The 23,755-nt window shown below is 44.4% G+C and overlaps 1 protein-coding gene across 1 annotated transcript in view; it reads left to right on the forward strand.

Annotated features, from left to right (window-relative positions):
* Positions 1–16,561: 16,561 nt before the first annotated feature.
* Positions 16,562–23,755, forward strand: part of Tet1 (tet methylcytosine dioxygenase 1) — an 80,320-nt gene continuing 73,126 nt past the window's right edge. The window contains exon 1 of the mRNA XM_090346959.1: positions 16,562–18,463. Coding sequence (XP_090203085.1) covers positions 16,562–18,463 — 1,902 coding nt within the window. The remainder of the gene's footprint in view (positions 18,464–23,755) is intronic.

A 23,755-nucleotide genomic window follows, 5' to 3' on the forward strand; every position in this document is an offset into this window, starting at 1 on the left:
TTGAACTCATGCTAGGTAAATACTCTACCACTAGGCCAAACTCCTGGCCCTAAAGTTCTATTTTTAAAAGCTCTGTAAATCATTCATGTGCATATGTGTCTATAACTAGGCTTGAACTAGGTGTTGTCGCTTTTCTTGCTTAAGTCTCCTAAATCTATCACTGGAGTCACATATCCACTTCTCATTTATTGGTGATTAATTAAAGAGTCTCAGGGACTTTGCTGCCCAGGCTGGCTTTGAACCTTGAGCCTCAGATCAGCCTGCTGAGTAGCTTGTATTACAGTGAGCCACAAGTGATTGACTCTGTGAGGCATTTACTAGGAAATAAGAGATTTCCTAGGTCTCAGAAACCTTGTTAGTAATGAGATAAACTCAGAAATTGGAACTGTTTAAGTTGTACCTGAAACCATATTTATTTGTGGAAGAGGAATAGGTGACTGTCGGAGACTGGAGCTCATGCCTACATACATGAAGCACTGAGTTCAATCCCCAGCATCCCAGGAAATTTCCTATACTAGACATGCTGGGAATGTCAACACTGGGAGAATGGGGCACTGTAACCTGAGCTCAGCTCCAAAGGTTTCAAGCATCTGGGTGGGCCAGTCAGCCCAATATTCAAAATAGCCCTCCTGGAAAGGAGAACCCTTCACCCAGCCTTCTGAGTATAGACATGCAGTTTAAGTTTTAAATAGAAGAATTAAGGAAATGAAGTTGCATAGTTACTGCCCATTCAAGGGTCACAGGTGGGGTCTGGTGTCTCATTATCTCTGTATTGGCAGGGCAAGCCTTTCTTGCTCCGAGGAGAAAGTCCTTGTTACTTTGGGGGAGGGAGGAATGTCAATTCCTGTCACAGGCTGTTAAGTGACTATAAGAAAGAATGGCTAGGGCTGAAATGTAGCTTAGTGTTAGAGTGTTTGCCTAGCATGCGTGAAGCCCTGGGTTCAATTGCTCATTACCATATAAACAGAAAAAGCCAGAAGAGATGCTGTGGCTCAAGTGGTAGAGTGCTAGCCTTGAACAAAAGAAGTTCAGGGACAATTGCCAAGGCCCTGAGTTCAAGCCCCAGGACAGATGAAAATTAAGAAAGAGAGAATGACTTATAGGAAAAATTACATATACACTTTTTTTTTTTTTTTTTTTTGCCAGTCCTGGGCTTGAGCTCAGGGCTTAAGCACTATCCTTGGACTTTCTCAAGGCTAGCACTCTACCACTTGAGCCTCAGCATCACTTCTGGCTTTTTGCTATGTATGTGGGGTACCGAGGAATCGAACCTGGGTCTTCATGCATGTTAGGCAAGCACTCTACCACTAGGCCAAACTCCCGGCCCCCATATACACTTTTAAAATAGGCACCTCAGGCTTTTATTTTGTTTTTAAACATCCTTTGGATTTATTCTGGCCTAAGTGACAAATCAATGGTTGTTTGTTTTTAGGGGTGGGGCCACTGTCCCTGAGCTCTTCAGCTCAAGGTTAGTACTCTGCCACTTGAGCCAAAGTGACACTTCCGACTTTCTGGTGGTTAACTGGAGATAAGAGTCTCACACTCTTTGGTGCCCAGACTAGCTTTGAACCTCAATCAGCTCTCAGCCTCCTGAGTAGCTAGGATTATAGGTGGACCATCAATGCTCAACTCGGTACTTTTTTTTTTTTTAAGTAAAATTAGCTTTGCTAGTATCTGTTATAGTCAGAACAGCATAAGTTTCATGCCAGCTGTCTACATAGCAAGACCCTATCTCAAAAAAATACAGACAGCTGGGTGGCCCCAGCACACATCTATAACTCTAGATACTTACAAGGCTGAGATCTGAGGATCATGGTTTGAAGCTAGCCTGGGCCATAGCTCAAGTGGCTCAAGTGGTAGAGCACCAACCATGAGCATAGGGCTCTGAGTTCAAATCCTGATACTGTTGAGGGGGAAGGAAGAGAGGAAAGAAGGAAGGAGAAAATATAACCAAAGAAGGGATTCAAGGTGTGGTTCAACTGGTAAAGCTCTGAATTTAATCCTCAAGAAGAAAAAGTAAGGGCTGGGAGTTTTGGCCTACTGGTACAGTGCTTGCTTAAGTATGCATGAAGACCTGGATTCGATTCTTCAGTACCACATATCTAGAAAAAGCGGGAAGTAGTGCTGTGACTCAAGTGGTAAGCCTTGAGAAAGCTCAAGGATAGCCCTGAGTTCAACCCATAGGACTGGCAAAAACAAAACATTGACTTGTCACTTGAATAAGAAAATAGAAAGAAGGGAAAGGGAAAGGAAGGGCAGAAAAATGTTTCCTTAGCCTTGATTTCTATCTTCCCCTGGCCTGTAATTCATGATCTTCTTGCTCCAGTCTCTGTGGTACTAGGATTACAGGCTTGTACCATGACACCCTGCTGAGACTTGATTTTTTGAATAATAGACTTCTAAAGGCCCTAGAAATTCACAATGCAAGAATAGACCTTTTTAAAGATGCTTATTATATTAAAGGAAGGAATAGAATAAGAAATTGCCAAGCCTGTTTTATAGGAATTGGTAGTAGGTGTCTTTTTGGAGACAAATGTCTCTCAGATTTTCCTGCCCAAGGTTTACAACACCTTGGAGTTAACATGCTGGCTTTATTAGTGCAAACAGGGTTGAATGATTAGAACCATAAAATTCAGACAAGACCTTAGATCCACATTTAGCAAACATGTCTTGAGCTGGGATCTGATGGTGCTCACCTGTAATCTCACCTGTACTCCTAGCTGCTCAGGAGGCTGAGATCTGAGAACTCAGATTTAAAGCCAGGCTGGGCAAATAAATCTGAGAGTCTGTATCTTCAAATAACAGGCAAAAAGCTGGAAGAAGCCTGGCATGGTGGCTCATACCTATAATCCTAGCCACTCAGGAGGCTGAGACCTGAGGATCCAGGTTCAAAGCCAGCCCAGGCAGTAAAGTCCATGAGACTCTTATCTCCAATTAACTACTAGAAAACTGAATATGGTGCTGTGACTCAAGGAGTAGGGCAAGTAGCCTTGAGCTGAAGAGCTCAGGGACAGTGCCTAGGCCTACAGTTCAAGCCCCACGACCAAAGAAAATGGTTGGCACTGTATACTTTATGTGGTACACTGCCAGCCTTACCCAAAAAGCTGAAAGCCAGGTGCTGATGACTCATACTTATAATCCTAGCTAGGGTCAAAGTAGTAGAGCACTAGACTTGAGAAAACAAAGCAAAACAAACTCATGGCCAGTTCCCAGGCCCTGAGTTCAAGCCCCAGAACTTGCAGGAAAACAAAACAAAACAAAACAAAACAGGTAAGTAGGTGGGGACTGGAACTGTTCTGGTCAAGCGAGACTGTACACCAGTTGTGCAGGCCACAAGGACCCCCCTGCTCGGGGCTCCCCTGGGGGCTCGTCTCCTTCTTCTCTTCCTGGTGGGGGTGGAGCTTGTGGGATCAGAAGTCCAGCCTTCTGGGGACTGATACCTGGGACAGCCAGTGACAAGTTTTGCCAGGTAGGCAGGTGTCAGGCTAGGGATATGGTCCATTCCTATGGCGCCATTTACTTTAAGTTATTCTGCGAGATCAACCTGGACACATAAGAGCCTTACCTGGTGGCCACATCTTCCATGACCTTGGGGACAGAGTGGAGGAGCCACACCTGTGTCCCCAGTACATCACCATCCTGCCCAGCTGGTCTTGAGCCCTTGCCACTGGACTAGTGCTTCTGGGAGCTGGCTGCAATGCAAGCTGATCCTGCACTTCCAGCTCTCCTTGCAGCTCCCACCCAAAGGGTTTTGCTCCTCTAAGCAAAGTTTCTCAAGACTCTGGCTGGATGGTACAGCTACAGGGAAGGACCATTGGGGTTTTACCTTCACTTTCAGGCCCAACATCTAGCCTAACTGGAGGCCAAGTCTCTCCCCCATCTACCAACCAAAGAAAAAGCCCAAAGAGAAGTCTTGGTGGCAGATGCTTAGTGACCACCTTACCTAGCCAATCACTGATAATATTGTTTCTGATCTTGTTCAGATTTATACCATCGCCGCAGAGATTCCCTGTTCTGATTTGCCCTAAAGAGTGTCCCAAGGTGATGGGCTGTCTGTAGACACTGGCTGGCACAGTCCTCAGGGGACCAGCTGGGAGGACTGGTTATGCTGGTAAAGGCAATGTTGCCCTATCACTTTGTCTGGTCCCCATCAGCTTTGGTCCAGAAGGTGTAAGGAGCTTTTTGTCCCAGAGGGCAGGCAAGAAACTCACAAAGCTGGCCATATTTCCTTTGGGCTTGGAGAGTAATCAGACATATCTGAAGTGTGATGTCACTAACAGGAAAGTCGAAGAACAGAGGATTGCATCTTCAGAGATGTGTGCATGTAACACACACACACACACACACACACACACACACACACACACACACACGCACACACCAGTCCCAGGGTTTGAAGTCCATTGAAGACCATGAGCTTTTCCTGTCCAAGCTGGTTTGAAGTTGCTGTAATCCAAATCTCAGCCTCAATGGTAGCTAAGATTACAAGCATGAGCCAAGCACTAGTACCAAAAAAACCCAAACAAACAACAACAACAAAAAAAACCTTGGCCGGGAGTTTGGCCTAGTGGTAGAGTGCTTGCCTAGCATGCACGAAGACACAGGTTCGATTCCTCGGTACCACATACATAGCAAAAAGCCAGAAGTGGTGCTGAGGCTCAAGTGGTAGAGTGCTAGCCTTGAGAAAGTCCAAGGACAGTGCTCAGGCCCTGAGCCAAGCCCAGGACTGGCAAAAACAAAAACAAAAAAAACAAAAAAAAACCTTGGTGGTGGGGGAAGGAAATATGGGAGAAAAACATGGGAAAGGTAACAATGTCCAAAAAGTAATGTTCTCTTGGGCCAGGAGTTTAATCTAGTGGTAGGGTGTTTGCCTAGCATGCACGAAGACTGGGATTCAATTCTTGGGTATCACATACATAGAAAAAAAGCCAGAAATGGTGCTGTGGCTCAAATGGTAGAGCTCTAGCCTTGAGAAAGCCCAAGAACAGTGCTCAGGCCCTGAGTTCAAGCCCCAAGACTAGTGAAAAAAAAAACAAAAACAAAGAAGTAATGTTCTCACTACCTTATGAATATAACTGTAACTGTAACCCCTCTGTACATCACCCTGATAATAATAATAATTATAAGAAGAAGAAGAAGTAGGGCCAGGAGTTTGGCCTAGTGGTTAAAGTGCTTGCCGAGCATGCATGAAGACCCAGGTTCGATTCCTTGGTAACACATACGTAGAAAAAAGCCGGGAGTGGTGCTGAGGCTCAAGTGGTAGAGCTCAAGCCTTGAGAAAGTCCAAGGACAGTGCTCAGGCCCTGAGCTCAAGCCCAGGACTGGCAAAAAAAAAAAAAAAAAAAAGAAGTAGAAGAAGGGGGAGGGGGAGGGAAATGGGGACATGACATGAGAAAGTGAAGTAATGTACCTTCTATCTGGTGAATATAATGTAACCCTTCTATTAATTACAATAAAAATATATGAAAAAGAAGAAGAAGAAGGAGGAGGAGGAAGAGGAGGAGGAGAGGAAGAATGTTCAGGGTAATGTAATTTGTTCACAGAAAAATAAAACAAATCTAGTCCAAAACAGAAAATTTGCCAGGCACTGCTAATCCTACTACCCAGGAGGCTGAGATCTGAGGATCCTGGTTCAAAGCCAGCTTGGGAGGGAAAGTATGAAGACACTTATCTCCAATTAAACGCCAGAAAACCAGAAGTGTGGTTGTGCCTCAAAGTCACAGAATACTAGCCTTGAACTAAAGAGCTCAGGGACAGAGCCCAGGCCTAGATAGAGTTCAAGCTCTATAACTGACCCCCCCAAAATTGTTTATTTGGGGAATAATTAGAATTGTAATCTACAAAAATCATTCAAGTAATCACAAAAATGTGTTTCATTGATTTGCAAAATGGCACCTAAATTTACAGTATTTATAACCTTTAAACCTCAAGGATGCTGGAAATGGTGCCACTTATTAGGAATTATAGTTAGTACTAGCACAAGATAAAGAGGTTAAAGCCAGGCGCTTGTGGGTTATACCTGTAATCTTAGCTACCCAAGAACCGAGATGGAGGATCACTGGAAAGTCTGTAAGACACTTTTCTCCAATTAACCACTGAAAGGGTAGAAGTGGAACTGGGATTCAAGTGATAGAGCACTAGTTTTTCTCTGAGGCTTTTTTTTTTTTTCCAGTCTTGAGCCTTGAATTCAGGGACTGAGCACTGTCCTTGGGCTTTCTCAAGGCTAGAACTCTACCACTTGAGCCACAGCACCACTTTTGGCTTTTTTCTATGTTTGTGGTACTGCGGAATGGAACCTGGGTCTTTGTGTGCATGCTAGACAAGGACTCTACCACTAAGCCATGCTCCCAGCTCTGAGCACTAGCTTTGAGCAAATACAAACAAACAAACAAACAAACAAAAACCATCTAGGGACAGTGCCCAGGGCCTGAGCTCAAGGTCCAGGACTGGCACCAAAATAAATAAATAAATAGTCATATAAGAAAAGGATGGGGTGCTGTCTGAGGTAATTTGGGGGAAAAGGTCAGTAGTAGAGAAAATCATCATGTCACAATGTTTCAAAGGTCAGCCTTCATCTAGGGACATACATGTCTTTAAGTCCATTGCAAAGGTTCAACTACAAGCAAGATTGAGATCTGATTGACATGGTCTTTGTGGCCTGCATTTTAATTGCCACCAACCAAGGCTGCTTCGTTGTGGTATTTTTTCCGTGAAAACTCTCCAAATTTTTGGAGTTGGCTAAGGCCCCAATAGAATTATACTATCTGGAGCCGGGTGAGGTGGCTCACACCTATAATCCTAGCTACTCAGGCAGCTGAGATCTGAGGATAGAGGTTCAAAACTAGCCCAGGCACTAAAGTCTGTGAGACTCTTATATCCACTTAACTAATAGAAGTGGCGCTGTGGCTCAAGGGGTAAGGCAGTAGCCTTGAGCTGAAGAGCTCAGGAGTAATGCTCAGGCCCAGAGTTCAAGGCCTATGACTGACAAAAAAAAAAAAATCTATTTGTAGATAGGAGTCGAGAAAACGGTTGACAGAGATGTGAGGTAAGGATGGAGTTGATTGTAGTTAGAAGAATTGAATTTTTAAATCAAAAAGATTAAGTAGAGGGCCAGGAACACTGTCTAGTGGTAGAGTGTTTGCCTAGTATGTACAAAGCCCTGGGTTCGATTCCTTGGTACCACATACACAGAAAAGGCCAGAAACAGTGGAGCACTTGTCTTGAGAAAGCTCAAGAACAGTGCCCAGGCTCTGAGTTGAAGGATTGACAAAAAAAGAAAAGAAAGGAAAAGTATTACGTAGAAGGCTAGGAATATGGCTTAGTGGTAGAGGGCTTGCCTAGCATGTACAAAGCCCTGGGTTCAATTTCTCAGTACTGCATAAACAGAAAAAGCTGGAGGTGGTGTTGTGGCTCAAGTGGTAGAGTGCTAGTTTTGAGCTAAAGAACCTTAGGGACAGTGCCCAGTGCCCAGTTCAAGGCCCTTGACTGGCACAAAATAATGATAAGGATAATGATGGGCTAGGAAGGTGACTTAGTGGTAGAGTGCTTGCCTGGTATGCGTGAAGCTCTGGGTTGGATTTCTCAGTACCATATTAAACAGAAAAAGCCGAAGTGGCAATGTGGCTCAAGTGGTAGAATGCTAACCTTGAGCAAAAGAAGCTAAGGGACAGTGCTCAGGCCCTGAATTTAAGCCCCAAGACCGACAAAAACAAAGAACTCAGGAAGTTCTTGATTTCCAGATTGATTATTTTGACATCTAATTATAATATAGATTTTTTCTTTTTCCTGGAAGTACTTGGATCTGTACTCAAAGCTTTCCACTTGCTAGATAGGCATTCTATGGCTTTAGATAAATTACTATACTTACAATTAAATATATGTATTCACAAATAAACTCACCATGACCATGTGCTAATTCTTCCCTTTTCTTCCAAAACCAGTATTTCCAATTTCATTTTTTTCTTCCTCAGAATATAAATTTGATTTCCTTGGAGTGTTTACCCCTTTATGATTGCAGTATTGGGGAATCAAACCTATAGTTTTGTACAAGCTAGGCCAGTGCTCCAGAACTGAGCTACAGCCCATCCCCCCAGAATTTTCTTGATACTCTTCCAATTTCAGTTGAAAACTTAAAAGAGTACAAAGTATTAGGGTTTGCAAAGTATTATGAAATATAATTGTTCTTAGTCCCCAGACATTATCAAAGAAGTCCTATAACAGCTGGAAGTCCCACAGAGATAGACAAGTCTATAGTCTTTCAGAACTATCTTCTTAATCACAACGGAGTTTAAGTTAAAAAGATGTAGTTCCTTAGAAGCATCAGGTAGGGCTAGGCACCAGAAATTAGGTAATTAGAAAATTGGAACTTTAAGACTCAACTACCCACTTCCCGGAAAGTGGGAGGTAGTGGTTTGGAGATTACACTCTAAAAATGTTTAAACAATGTGATGGAATAAGCTTGTGGGTAGCTGAACAGGTGAAAGTACAAAGATCATGGGGAGGGAGCTAAGAAGGGGCCTGGAAGCTCCCTTCCCATGCTCACCTAAGTAAAGCTTATCCCTTACCCATGAATTGTGTGAATCTTACCACAAATGATCAAACTTGAGACCTGATTTATAGATATATAATGAGTTACAACCTGGGATGTGGTAATTGGTGTCTCAAGTAGAATATATATAATATGATATATGTAATATAATTTTAGCCATTTGGGAAACTGAGGCAAGAAAAACATTCTGTCTCAAAAGTTTAAAGGAAATGTAGGAATGTAGAGGGTTGCCTAGTATGTACCAGGCTTAGGTTCAATCCCCTACACTGTTAATCAATAAATATTGGACTGAATAGAAGCATCCCATGGTGACTCGTTTCTGTAATCTTAGCTATTTAGGAGGTTGAGATTTGAAGAGTGTGATTTGAAGCCAGAAAAGTTTTTGAGACTCTTATCTCCCATGAATTATCAAACCACCAGAAGCAGAGCTGTGGCTCAAGTGACAGGACACTAGACCAGAGCTAGAAATGTAAGGCACAGGGCTCAGACTCTAAGTTCAAGCCCTAGGATGGGCACACACACACACACACACACACACACACACACACACACGGCACATACACACACTTATGATGATCTTTCAAACATCAAGCTGAGTCAAGAAGAGCAATCCTCCTCTGGTTTCTCTTTGGTGTTGAGGACCTTTTCCCATTGTGCACAACTCAGGTTGCTACCCCATGGTCTCAGCTCTGAGCTGGAACATTCATTTTACAGAGTTTCAAAACTTGTCTGCTGGCTTGAGAGCCCCTGGGGGAAGGGTGGGAACATGGAGTAAGAAGAGAATCTTAGCAACTTTCTACTACCTTTTCAATACTTTTTTTTCTTTTTAAACCTTAAGAAATGGGAAGGAGTAGGCTGTTGGGAGAAAGGGAAGGAGAGGGGCGAGGGGAAGGAAAAGAGGGTCTCCAAGGGGAGTCCAGGTCCGGTTTGGGGAAATCCAGCTCACGTTTTGCCTGTCGCTCCTCAGTGCAGGGTCCAGCAGAGGCTGAGCCCCAGCTCCACTCCCCGAGGTCCGTCCTGGGGAGACTCTGCTGCTCCGGGGGGCTGACCTGGCGGGGAGTGGCCGCGAAGTTCGCGCTGGCGCGGCTTTGTGCGCGCGTTTGCTGCCCCCTCTGCACCAGGGTCTGCCCCCCCGGACCCCCCCTTCTCCCACCCCAGTCCCGCCGCCGCGCTACCTGCCCGTCCGCCGCGGAACTTCGGGAAGCAGCCGCCCACCCCGGGGGCTGGGGCCCTGACTCGGCCGGGAGGTAAGCGTCCTCACACTCCCCCCCACCTTGCTCTTGGAGTCCGCAGGGTCCCCCCCCCCTACACCCCTGGATTCAAAGTTGTGGCGGGAGTTGAGAAGTTTGCGGGACGGCCGGTGCGGGCTTGGAGACCCGGGGACGCGCGCTCCCCTGCCGTCCCCAGCCCGCCCGTGGTGAGTCGGAGCCCCGGCGGAGGGCTGGCGTGTGGGGGATTGGGGACTTAGACTCGGAGGCCCGGTGCGGTGCTGGGGCGGGAGTCCCCGCTCGGCCCAGGCTGGATGTGGCGGGGGGCTAAGCCTCGTTTGTTCCCCGGGACCTCCGGGTTGGGCTCGCTCCCCACCGGGACCCCCTCCCCAACTCCCGGCCGCTCCGGCCACTAGGAGTGGCGGGCGGTGGTAAACAATGCCCCCGGCGGGAGGTGGTGGTGGGGGGGGAGATCTAGGTAGTCCGTCCCGGAGGCCTAGCCTGGGGCGGGGGGCGCGCGGCGCGGACGCCTGGGGTCTCTCGATCCCCCCGCTCCACTGGAAACTGGGCTGCACGACGCCAAATGTGACTTGGAGGAGAGAAAAGATACCCGAACATGCTGGCAATTGCGGAGCCAGCCACTTGGGGAGGGTCGGAGGCAAGGGGAACCGGGTGGAGGGGGGGAATTTGGAGAGGCAGAGTTTTGCGCAACTTGCGAGTGGCGTGCCTGGGCTGTCCTCAGCTCAAGCGTTCCCCCCAGGGAGGTCGCTCCGTCCGCATCCTTCCTCTGGGGACGGGACGGACTGCGGGGAGAGCGCTTGGGCGCCTGCTGCTCGGAGGTTCCTGGGGCGCCTCGGAGGCAGGGAGGGAGTCCTGGTAGAAGTCGATCCGAAGTTGTCGCATGGCCTGGGGAAGAAGGCGATGGGGGAAAGGAAGCGGTGTTCTGTCAACAGGATCTTTAGAAATACTCTCGTGAGTGCTCCTGGGTGGCTGATGGCGCTGGCGCGGTGGCGCGTCCGGCCGGCCCCCTCTGCGGCGGGATCTGGCCAGCCGGCCCCCGGCGCGCCGCGCGCTGGGTGCCCTGGACAGGCCGCGCGACACGTGAGCTGCTGGGTCCCGGCCCTGGAGGTGGGGAAACGCCTGGGCCTCCGCCAGCTCTGGGGAAAGGCTGGGAAGATCTGTATCCATTCATCTGTTTCTACTTTTACTTCAATTTCGATTGAAAACTTTCCCTTCCTCTCTGGCTCCCCACCCCCTTGCCTTCTTTCCCCGTCTCCAAAAGCACCGCGCAAAGTGTAGATTTTTTATTTTTATTTTTTCATGTTAAACCAGAAGCGGTCAGGAAAGAACTTGGCCGGCGCCACCAACCCAGAACCCACCTTCGGCATTTCTGAGCTTGGTCTCCACAGTCGAACTCGGGTTAACCTCCCCCCCCCCTTACCCCCATCCCATTCTGCTTCCCCAGTCTTGGGTCATTTAAGTGCCCCCTTCCGCTCCTCCCCAGTCCCACTCTCCGCCACTAAGTGAGCCACCTCATCTTCACCTCCTTAGAATGACCCATTCATGAACTGATGTTTGAAATGTGCTTTGAGCTATTGAAACCTTCAGCCCGCAAGTCTCGGGTTGGCGGTGGGAGCCGCGCGCTCCGCCCGGGAGGGGTGGAAGGGAGGCGCTAGCGAGCTGCGACCCCAGGGCCTCACATCCCACCCTCCTCCCCGGATAAATGAACTGAAATTAGGGCGATGGCTTCCTGAGGCCTCCGAATACCGAACTAATACGAGAGAGGCACATCTCAAAGCAGTTAGAACCGAGGCTACGTAAGGAATTTATGACTAGGATTAAGTGGAAGAGGTAAGGCAGAGGCAGGTTAGTATGCAAGGCGATGTTTGGTGATTAGTCCTTATTTTCAAGGATTAAGAAAAGGGAAAAAAAAAGAATTTAAAAGAGGGAGATTACATGATGTGTGTGTGTATGTGTGTGTGTCCTGATTGTATGGGTATTGATCACACAGAGTAAAACTCCAAGTCTACACTTTTCCAATTAATTTAACCTTTTAAATTAGGTTGTCAACCTCTCCGAAATTAAACTAAATTAGAATTGAAACTTCAGAATTCAAGTCAGTGGGGAATGGATAGTGTGTCTTTTTCTTTGGAGATTTACAACTTTGGGTCTGCCGCCTACCATTATAACGAATTAACTCTAGCCTTCGCGGCTGACCCCTCACGGAAGAGATGGGTCAGAGGTTTGCCTCAGTCGCAGAGCCAGTTCCGTGTGCTTTGTTTTCTCTCTTCCTTCTCCAGTCCTCCTTATCTGGTTTGACCTTTCCCCTCCCCCACCTCCTGCTGGATGCTTCTCTTCCCTTCAGGGTCTTTCTGCCTTTCCCTTCCTTCCTTGGTCTTTTCTGCCTTTATTCCTTAGCCTTTTGATACCAGTTTTTCTTTTTCTTAGCATATATATATGTATATATATATTTATATATATATGCACACACACTTCTATCTATATATTATTACACAAGTCATTTGACTCCAACCCCCTACCCCCTTTTACACATTTTCTGTTTATTCCCTTCTGGTTTTATTCCTTTCTTGTCTGTGGAAGATCCATTCTACCTCGATTTACCTTTCTCTGCCTTTCCCTTGGCCCTTCTTGCCCCCCACCCACTTCCTTACTCTCTGCTGGGATGTTTTACATATGGAAGGAGCCTTTCACTAAAGCTGATGGCCTTCCAGAGAGTTTCTCTGGAAGCCCTGCCATGTGCCTAGGGCTCTCCCACTTCCTGTGCTAGTGCTAGAAAACCACCTAGGAACTGCAGAGAGGTGCTGATTGCCTTTTCCTTTCTCTGCACAACTTAGTTGCTGGTGGAAACTGAGCCCGGTGGTGCCTTTCCAAGAGAAATGCCTTAAGTTTGTTTTGTTGGGTCAAGTGTAAGAGCTTTCTGGTTCTGTGGTCGCTTAGAAAAGGGACTGTGAACAGCTCCCTCTTTTGCAACTACACTAGGTATGCAAATGCTGCTTTCTTGGCCACTACAGGCAGTGGGGAAGATTGCAATGTAATTTTAAATTGACATGCAGTCTGGGTGTTATTCAGCCACTTCCTGCCTCATTAGTGTGGGAGATCCAGAAAAAGGAGGGATGGAGATGGAGAGGCTTTGGCGACACATCCATGTCAATATTGTAATTTTCAGACTACTACAATTTGGCTCACTACTAGACTACTCAGGTTACTACAGTGAGCCTTTATTTGATGGGGTAGGTGGAATTTTAATAATTGTTCTAGGTTCTAGGTGTGTGTGTGTGTGTGTGTACACCTGCACACGCTCAGGGCCAGGGCTCTGAGATTTTTGCTCAAGGGTAGTGCTTTAACATTTGAGCCACAGCTCCACTTTTTGCTTTTTTTCCCCCTTTTTGGTAGTTAATTGGAGATAAGAGTCTCATGGAGGGACCAAGACATGAGAAAGGGTATCAATGTATGTGAAGTAATGCACCTTCTATCTGGTGAATATAATGTAACCCTTCTGTTAATTACAATAAAAATCTATGAAAAAAAGAGTCTTAGGGACTTTTTTTTCTGCTTAGGCTGGCTTTGAACTGCAATCTTCAGATTTCAGCCTCCTAAAATAGCTAGAGTTATAGACCAGAGCCACCAGAACCCAGGTGCTCTATTTTTTTTTTAAAGCCTTTAGGGAAAGACTTTCATCATTTAGTAAAATCATATATATTAATACAAGTATATGTATATGAATATAGGTACATACAAATATATGAATTCTTTCTTATCTCCAGTTAACAACCAAAAATCTGGAAGTAAAGCTTTGGCTCAAGTGATCAAACATTAGTACTTTCCGGGCCGGGAGTTTGGCCTAGTGGTTAAAGTGCTTACACGGGTTCGATTCCTTGATACCACATGCACAGAAAAAAGCTGGAAGTGGTGCTGAGGCTCAAGTGGTAGAGCTCTAGCCTTGAGAAAGTCCAAGGACAGTGCTCAGGCCCTGAGCTCAAGCCCAGGACTGGCAAAAAACAACAACAACAAAAAAAAACATTAGTACTTTCCTAGTTACTTTCTTGTTTGCCAGTCCTGAGGCTTGAACTCAAGACCTGGGCACCATCCCTGGGCTTCTTTTGCTCAAGACTAAGCACTGTACCACTGGAGCCATGGTGTCCACTTCTGGCCTTTTCTCTTTTTTTTCTTTCTTTTTTTGTTAGTCCTGGGTTTGAGCTCAGGGCTTGAGCACTGTCCTTGCATTTTCTCAAGACTAGAGCTCTACCACTTGAGCCGCAGCACCACTTCCAGCTTTTCAATGTATGTAGTACCGAGGGATTGAACCCGGGTCTTCTTCATGCATGTTAGGCAAGCACTCTACCAACCACTAGGCCAAATTCCCGGACCTTTTTCTGTTTTTCTGTGGTTCTGAGAAGTCAAACCCAGGACTTCATGAATGACAGGCAAGCACTCTACTACTAAGCCATATTTCCGGCCCTCTAGTTACTTTTTCTAGTGATTAATTGGAGATACAGGTCTCTTGGCTTTGTGTAGCCCGGGATGGTTTTAAACTGTGATCTTCAGATCTCAGCCTCCTGAATAGCTAGGATTATAGGTGTGAGCCACATCACCCAGCTTTACTTTTCTTTTTTTAGATAAGATTTGAGTGATAATCATTAGGTTAATTATGAGACTGAATTGCTAATGAACTTCACATAAAATATAGAAGAATATGGAGTGTTAAGAAATCAATTTATAAATTACTTTCTAAAACAGATCCCATGCCACCCTCTGTTACATACAGGTTACCTGCCTATAATGTATAAAGTTTAATTTTTGTGACTGATTTCAATATCTAGTGTATGCTTCTTTTTTTTTTTTTCTTTTTTTGCCAGTCCTGAGGACTGAACTCAGAGCCTGAGCACTGTCCTTGGGCTTTCTCAAGGCGAGATCCCTACCAATTGAGCCACATTACCACTTCTGGCTTTTTCTATATATGTGGTGCCTAGGAATCGAACCTGGGTCTTTGTGCATGCTAAGCAAGCACTCTACCATTGGGCCAAACTCCCAACCCTCTAGTGTATGCTTCTAATAATTTTTTATGTCAATGCTATCTTGATAGAAGATAATAAACATATAGAATGCTTACCTCTATACATGAATTATAATTTCATTTATCTATTCTTTTTTGTTCTGTCCTGGGGACTGAACCCAGGGCCTGAGCACTGTCCTTGGACTTTCTCAAAGCTAGAGCTCTACTGCTTGAGCCACAGCACCACTTTAGGCTTTTCTAAATATGTAGTACCGAGAAATTGAACCCCAGTCTTCGTGCATGTTAGGCAAGCACTTTACCACTAGGCCAAACTCCTGGCCCCCTTCTCATATTTTTATCCCCATTTCCCTCCCCTCACTTCCCTCCCTCTCCTCATCTTGCTTTTGTTTTTTCTTTTTGCCAGTCCTCGGGCTTGGATGCAGGGCCTGAGCACTGTCCTTGAGCATTCCTCAAGGCTAGCACTCTACCACTTGAGCCACACCACCACTTTTGGCTTTTTCTGTGTATGTGGTTCCCAGGAATGGAACCTGGGTCTTCAACATTTTTTTTTATTGTGAACACTTTTAGAAAAGGGAGAAGAGCAATAAGTTTATTTTATTTTATTATATTTATCAATTTTTTTGTCCATCCTGGGGCTTGAAGTCAAGCTGGGGCACTGTCCCTGAGCTTCTTCTGCTCAAAGCTAGCACTCTACCACTTGAGCCACAGCACCACTTCCAGCTTTTTGTGTTTATGTGGTACTGAGGAATTGAACCCAGGGCTTCATGCATACTAGGCAAGTACTTTACCACAAAGCACATTCCCTATCACACAATAAGTTTAGATGACAAGAATTCAAATGAGATATTCTCTAGTATTTGTAATTAGTACAGATTTATTAAGGTGTAGTTTTTCATGCAGATAATGTCATCAAAAGTGTGTGTGTGTGTGTGTGTGTGTGTGTGTGTGTGTGTGTGTGTGTGTTCCAGTACTGGGGCTTGAAATCAGCCTGGGCTCTCCCTTAGCTTTTTTGTTCTAAGACCAGTGGCTCTACCACTTTGATCCACAACTCACTTTTTTGAGTTTTTGGTAGATAATTGGGGATTTTCTGCCCAGGCTTGCTTCAAACTGTGATCTTCAGATCTCAGCCTTCTGAGTAGCCAGGATCTGTAGGCATGAGCTACCAGTGCCTGGTAAGTGAGGCTTCTAATGTAGAGAAATATTTTCTTTCTAACTTTATTAGAATAACTTGTATCAGTTTCATCAGTTGCCATAGTAACTAAAGTTTTTTTTTTTGTTGTTTTTTTGTTTGTTTTTGCCAGTCCTAGGGATTGAACTCAGGTCCTGGGCACTGTCCCTGAGCTTCTTTTGCTCATGGCTAGCATTCTACCACTTGAGCTATAGTGCTACTTCCAGCTTTTTCTGTTTATATAGTACTGAGGAATCATACTTAGGGCTTCATGCATGGTAGGCAAGAACTCTACTACTAAGCTACTACAAGCCCAAGGTTTAAAGTATTTTCTAGTGTTTATTATTATGTCTGTTATATATTTCTTTTATAGTAAATGCTCTCATTTCCCAAATTTTTAATTAGTAATAAATATTCTGTTTTATATTAAAAGAGTACATAAGAAAAATGTTCACCTCAAATATTTTTCTTTTATTATTTTAGGTCAACAACTTGTGTAAGCGACCTTGGCCATACATCCAGATTCTCCTCAGAAGTGAGACTTTCCAAAGGACCAATGACTCTGTTTCTTGTGCCCTTTTATTTCTTCCTGCTCTGTAGCTATGTCTCGATCCCGCCATGCAAGGCCTTCCAGATTAGTCAGGAAGGAAGATCTAAACAAGAAGAAAAACAGCCAAGGGAAAAAGCCAGCCAACAAGAATGTAGCCTCAGTGAAAACTGTAAACCCTGGAAAATTAAAGCAATTAATTCAAGATCGAGATGTTAAGAACAAAATAGAACTCAAACCACTTGTGCCAGTCAGAAGCCTTCTGACAAGATCTGAGGCAGCGCGAATGAATTCTGAGAGGACCGAGGTTCTGTTTCAGAACCCAGAGTCCTTAACTTGCAATGGTTTTACCATGGCTCTGCGACGTACCTCTCTTAGCAGGCGACTCTCCCAACCCCCGGTGGTTATTAGCAAACCTAAGAAAGTTCCACCTTCAAAGAATTCAGAAAAGCAGCGTGAGTGTGGTTATAAGGTGCCCAATGACATGGAAGTGATGCACTCAGAAAATGATCCAGTCCCAAACCAAGATCCCCTACCAGTCCCTGCTATAGAAAATAACATTGATATACAAAATGAATGTCTAATTAAAGGCAAGAGCCAAGAAAGCCAAGAAGCAACCCAGTCTTGGTCTCAAAGAGTAGAAGATTCCCAAATCAACCTTCCTGTGAATAGTGGGTCTGCAGCAGAGATCCTTTCTGAGTCCTTGGAAGGATTGCACAATGGTGACAGATTCTTCTCTGAACCGACATCAAGTGATGTCAGCCCTCCTCCTAGAATGTTTGTTCAGCAGACTGAATGTGCACCTTTGCCCCAAAGAACGACTCCTGAAATGACCCATCAAAGAGCCCCTAACATTCAGGTAGAAGACTTGGGTTCACGAGTAGAATCTCTTAAGCTGTCTGATTCTAACCTGGATCCCATGAAAAGCACATCTCTTCACTCCCCCACCTCCAATTTTAACAAGATTATACCTGGAATGGACCTTAGAAATGGCTTATCTTTTGATGGGTCTATGTATCCCGCTGCTCTAATAAAATTCCTCTTGGCAGGCTCAGAGCCAGAAACCATTGGTGCTAAACCAGATCATCAAGAGGTCTTCAAGGCTACCCCAGATCAACAGGAAGTTCCTGATTCTACTCCTGTCCTGGGACAGACGTTTAATGCTCTCCCACAATGGGTATTTCCTGGTGCTAATCAAGTGCCTGGTGAGGCCCTGGGTTTGGTCCCAGACCCACCAGAGATTCCTGGTGCTATTTCAGTCCAAGGGGAGATCTTTGGTACTGTGCTAAACCAACAAGAGCCCCTCGACATGAGTGTGAGCGCTGCCTCAGGTCTGCCTACCTTCCTTCCTATTCCTATAAACACCATTGCTACCTACAGTGCTCCTTCAAACTGGCCTGAGACCCAGGGCACTGTCTTATATGGACTTGATGTCCAGAGTGCTATGCCAATTTTGTCTTTGAACTCAGGACACACTCCTCAGTCATCAAACTCAGAGCCAAGTTCTATACCTCCAGTCATAGCTGCAAGCAATGTAGAAAATGAGAAGCAAGTTGCTGTAAGCCTTCTTCCAGCTAACACTCAGGGGTTCACCTTTACTCCTGTGAGTGGACTCTGCCATTCTTCTGTGGGTGTTAGCCAACTGTCTCAGACTGGTCTGAGCATATTGGAAAAAGGGACTTCCCAGGTCAATGTAACCAGCTCAGCTGATGTCCACGCCACAGGTGTGTCTATGCCAGCATCCCTTGTCAATACCTCATCTTCTTCCTGTACAACTTTGCCACCAACGTTGGAAAAGAAAAAACGAAAGCCATGTGGACTCTGTGGGCCCTGCCAGCAAAAGACCAACTGTGGGGAATGTACTTACTGCATGAACAGAAAGAACAGCCATCAGATCTGCAAGAAGAGGAAATGTGAGGTGCTGAAGAAGAAACCATCTGCCCATGTACCTTTGGAAGTAAGTAAATAGACAAGGAGCTGGGGGAATATCTGCAATGGTTGACATAATCTAAGCAGAGAAAGTTTGCTCTTTGTGTATGTATGCATGTGTGTATTTTGGTGCTGACTTGAACTCAGGGCTTTGGCTTCTTTGCTCAAAGCTAGTGTCCTACCACTTGAGCTATACCTCTATTTCAGCTTTTTGCTGGTTAGTTAGAGATAGGAATTTCTCAGGGCTGGAGACCAGTGGCTCACACCTGTAATTCTAGCTACTCAGGAGGCTGAGATCTGAGGATTGTGGTTTGAAGCCAGCCCAGGCAGGAAAGTCCATGAGACTCTTAATCACAGAAAGAGCCAGAATCGGCACTGATTCAAGTGGTGGAGTGCTAGCCTTGAACAAAAGGAGATCAGGGACAGCCTCCAGGCTGAGAGTTCAAGCCCCAAGACTGGCAAAAAGAAAAAGAGAAAGAAAAAAAAAAGTGGCCTAAAGCTTTTATTGCAGCTGGCTATGTGGATGCTCTAGATTATTGATTTTTTACTTAAATAAATTGCTATAAATCACTGGGGGAAGAAAAAAAAAAGCAAAAACCTTAATCCTCAGATCTTAGCCTCCTGAGTAACTAGTATTACAGCAAGACCTATGGCACTTGGCTAACAAGTTACTTTGATCTTGCACCCTTTAACTTTAGTACAATTTTGTTTATCTACTTAAAGGATGTCTTATAGGCAACCGTTAGAATTTGTCACTGAACAATTTTTTTCATGATAGCATTTGATGGATACATAGGGAAATTGGGTGGAGTTTAATTTTGCAAAGGTTTCCACTAGGACTCATTCTGGCCAGTTGCTTGTCTTTTTCTTTTTGAAGTTACATACTTAAAATTGAAGAGTAAATTCACTACCTCCCAGAAACTGGAAAAAGCAAGAATTTACCAACTTCCTTCCTTCCTTCCTTCCTTCCTTCCTTCCTTCCTTCCTTCCTTTCTTCCTTCCTTCCTTCCTTTCTTCCTTTCTCTCTCTCTTTCTTTTTTTTTTTATTGCCAGTCCTGGGTCTTGAACTCAGAGCCTGGCTGGGTACTGTCCTTGGACACTTTTTGCTCAAGGCTAGCACTCTGCCACTTGAACCAGAGCACCACTTCCAGCTTTTTCTGTGTATGTGGTAGTGAACCCAGGGCTTCATACATGCTAGGTGAGCACTTTACCACTAGACCACACACTCTGGGCCCTCTACTTCTTTTTTTCTTTCTTTTTTTTTTTTTTTTTTTATTAGTTCTGTGTTTTAAACTCAGGGCCTGGGGCACAGTCTGTGAGCCTCTTTGCTCAAGACTAGTACTCTACCACTTGAGTCACAGCTTTACTTCCACCTTTTTTGCTTATTAGTTGAAGACAAGTCTCATGGGCTTTCCTGTCCAGACTGGCTTTGAACCTCAGTCCTCACAGCTCAGTCTTCTAAGTAGCTAGGATTACAGGCATAGTAGCAATAATGTCTCCCAGCTTTTTTTTTTTTTTTTTGGTCAGTGATGGGACTTAAACTTTGGGCCTGGATATTGTCTCTGAGCTCTTTAGCTCAAGGCTACCACCCTACTCCTTGAGCCACAGTGCCACTTCCTATTTTCTGGTGGTTAATTGGAGGTAAGAGTCTCACAGACTTTAGTACCTGGCTGGCTTTGAACTATGATCCTCAGATCTCAGCTCCTGTGTAGCTAGGATTACAGGTGTGAGCCGCTGCTGCGGGCCAATGTCTCCCAGTTTTAATCCTAACTTTTAGCACATAAGTAATGGGGGTTTGGAGGGTTACATGAAAATAACATTCAAACTCGATATGATATAAACACTGCTTATTTACTTACTTATTTTTGCCAGTCTTAGTACTTGAACTTAGGGGTTGGGCATAGTCCTTGGGCTTTCTCAAGCCTAGTGATCTACCACTTGGGTCATAGCATCACCTCCTGCTTTTGCTATGTACATGGTACCAAGAAATTGAACCCAGGGCCTTGTGCCCGCTGGGCAAACATTCTACCACAAGGGCACACTCCCGGTCCTGTTTTTATTTTTATTATTATTATTATTATTATTTTGTTGTTTGTATGGTACTGAGAAATCAAACCTGGGGCTTTAGGAATGCTAAGCAACACTCTACCACTAAGCCACATTTCCAGCCCCAAATTAAGAATTTCACATTGAGGGCTGGGAGTTTGGCCTCATGGTAGAGTGCTTGCCTAGCATGCCTGAAGACCTGCATTAGAAGCAGGGTGTGGTGGCTCATATCTGTAGCCACTTAGGATGCTGAAATCTGAGGATGGGTTCTAAAGCCAGCTTGGGCACTAAAGAACTTGAGACTTTTATCTCCAATTAATCTCTAGAAAAGGGGAAGTGGGGCTTTGGCTCCAGGGGTAGGGACGTAGCCCCATGACCCACAAAAAAAAGATCCGGCTTCGATTCCTTAGTGCCCCATATACAGAAAAATCCAGAATGATGCTATGGCTCAAGTGGTAGAGAACTAGCCTTGAAAAAAATCCAAGGACAGTGCTTAGGCCCTGAGCTCAAACCAGGACTGGCAAAAAGAAAAAGAAAAAAGAATTTCACATTGATTCAAGACCTGTGTGAAAGCATACACACCTAGTTCTTGTATTTAGAAGATTGAGGCAGGAAGATTGTGACCTCAAGGCCAACTATTCTGGAGGCCAAGCTTAAGAGTATCCTGATTTGACGCCATCACAGGCAAAACAGGTTTGTTTGTTTGTTTGTTTTTTTAATGGATTTTCTCTTCTTATTTTAATAATTATGTATCTATTAAAAAGCCTTTGCATTAATTGTTTTCTTTGACAGTACATAAGATTTAAATGGAGACCAACTTGTACAAAGGCACAGTTAGAAATAAGCATAGTTGTAACATGGGAATCTGGCAAACTTTTCTGCCCAGGCTGGCCTCAAACCATGATCTTCTAGATCTCAACCTCCTCCTTATCACAAAAATAATGATGATTATTAAAGGCAATCAGTTAAGTTAACTTGATTTTTTTATCCCACAATAAGTACATATTAAATAATATGCTATATTCTGTAAATACTTACAACTGTGATTTGTCAATTAAAATAAGATGAAATGAGGTTAGGATATAGCTCAGTGGTTAAATACCTGCCTAGTATGCACAGGCCTTGGGTTTAATTTCTAAAACAAGAAGCTTTTTTTTTTCTTTATTGTTGTTTGTATTTCCTTTTCTTTTTGTCTTGTTTATCTGTTTGGGGTAAGGTAAGAGGGCAACGAATTGGAAGGATGAAGGGTGAACAAATGCAGCAGTGGAACTCACTATTGAAAATGAGCTATATAACTTATGGATGGGGATGGGAAGGAAACACTGGGAGAGTGAGGGAAGGAATGACACTGGCCAAAGAAATGTACTCATTACCTGATTTATGTAACTTAAGCCTCTCAGTACACCATCTTTATAATAATAAAATATTAAGTGTGTTTTCCCTTTCCTTCTCTTCCCCTTTCCTCCCCTTCCCCTGCCCTTCTTTTCTTTTTCTTCCACTAAGTAAGGATCCAGAGAATAGTGAAGGAAAATAAAGGGAAGCCAACAGGGAAAGGCTCAATGGATCACCTGATGGCAAAACAGGTTTTTAGACTCTTCTAACCAGTGATTGGACACAGCGATACTTAACTGTCACCCAAGTTATTCATAGAAACATACATAGGAAGGTCACAGTCCAGGCTAGCCTTCGTGTAAAGCAAAACCCTATCTCCTCTAAATAGCCAACATAAAAGGAGCTGCAGGTCAAGTGGTAGAGGCCTGTCTAGAAAGTACTACCCCCCACTCCCTGCCAGTACTACACTAAAAAAGAAAGAAAGAAAGAGAGAGAGAGAGAGAAGAAAGGGAGAAAGAAAAGCAACAAAAAAGAAAATCAAAACCTATAATTACCATTCTTGTCATCTAGGAATCTGCTTTTGGCTAGGCTATTCTTCACTGAGGTATAAAAACAGAGAGAAGAGTGTCTTCCAGACATAAAGAGGAGTTGCTTGGCTTAGCCACATTTCACAAGTTATTTTTAGGTTGTGCAAAAATAAACAAAAGCAAAAGACAGTTGTTTGTAGAATGCACTTCTGATGTAGTGTGGAGCTGGTGAAGTCTAGCCAGATGATTTGGAGACAATGTCATGCATTTTACGAACATTACTTGAATGACTAGACCAAGCTGTATGCAAGTTGATCTACTCAAGGGGAAAATCACTTTTCTTATATTTTATTCTGGTTTTGTTTTTTTTTTTTTTGGCCAGTCCTGGGGCTTGAACTCAGGGTCTGGGCACTGCCCTTGGATACTTTGCTCAAGGCTATCACTTGAACCATAGTGCCATTTCCAGCTTTTTCTGTGTGAGTGGTACCAAGGAATCAAACCCAGGGCTTCATGCATGCTAGGTGAGCCCTCTATAACTAGGCTACCTTCCCAGCCTTTACATTTTATTCTGGCAAAACATTTTTGCTCCCCAAATATTAAAGGTTATTTATTTTTCTTTTGTGTTGGTAATGAGGTTTAAGCCCTGGTCCCTGTGTTCTCACTTGGCTTTATCACTCAGGGTTGACACATTACCACTTGATTCACAACTTCACATCTAGCTTTTTGTTTTGAAGGCTAATTGAAGGTAGGTGTCTCATGGGTTTTTCTGCCCCAGCTGGCTTTGAACCACAGTTCTCAGATCTCAGCCTTCTGAGTAGCTAGGATTACAGTTGTGAGCCACCAGACACCAGCTTAAACTTTATTTATTTATTTATTTGTTTGTTTGTTTGTTTTTGCCAGTCCTGGGGACTGAATTCAGGGCCTGAGCATTGTCCTTGGACTTTCCTCAATTCTAGTGCTCTACCACTTAAGCTACTGCACCACTTCTGGCTTTTCTGTATATGTGGTATTGAGGAATTGAACCTGGATTTTTGTGCATGTTAGGCAAGCAATCTGCCACATTACTTATTATGTGTTTGGTTAGATTTAATAGCTGTTCCTTAGATAGCATTTGCAAGCGCTATTTATTACAGGAGCATCTTCCTAATACGAATTCCACCTAGAGAAACTGGGCTCACTACAAAGTGTGTATGTAAAAGCTAAAAGTTGAGCAGTATTAAATGATACAAATTGAACTACTGCATGTCCACTGTCTTATGGATGAGTCTTTGTATCAGCACTATGGTTCACCTATGTCTCAGAACTGATTGACACTCTCATTTTATTGTTACCCTTCATGGGGGGACGAGGGTGGCTGTAACTTCATCTGGTCCTTGCTTTTCTCAATGTTTTCCAACATTTTGGCATATGTTATA

This window comes from Megascapheus bottae, chromosome 15 (assembly GCF_031878675.1).
Source record: "Megascapheus bottae isolate mThoBot1 chromosome 15, mThoBot2.hap1, whole genome shotgun sequence".
Taxonomy (NCBI): domain Eukaryota; kingdom Metazoa; phylum Chordata; class Mammalia; order Rodentia; family Geomyidae; genus Megascapheus; species Megascapheus bottae.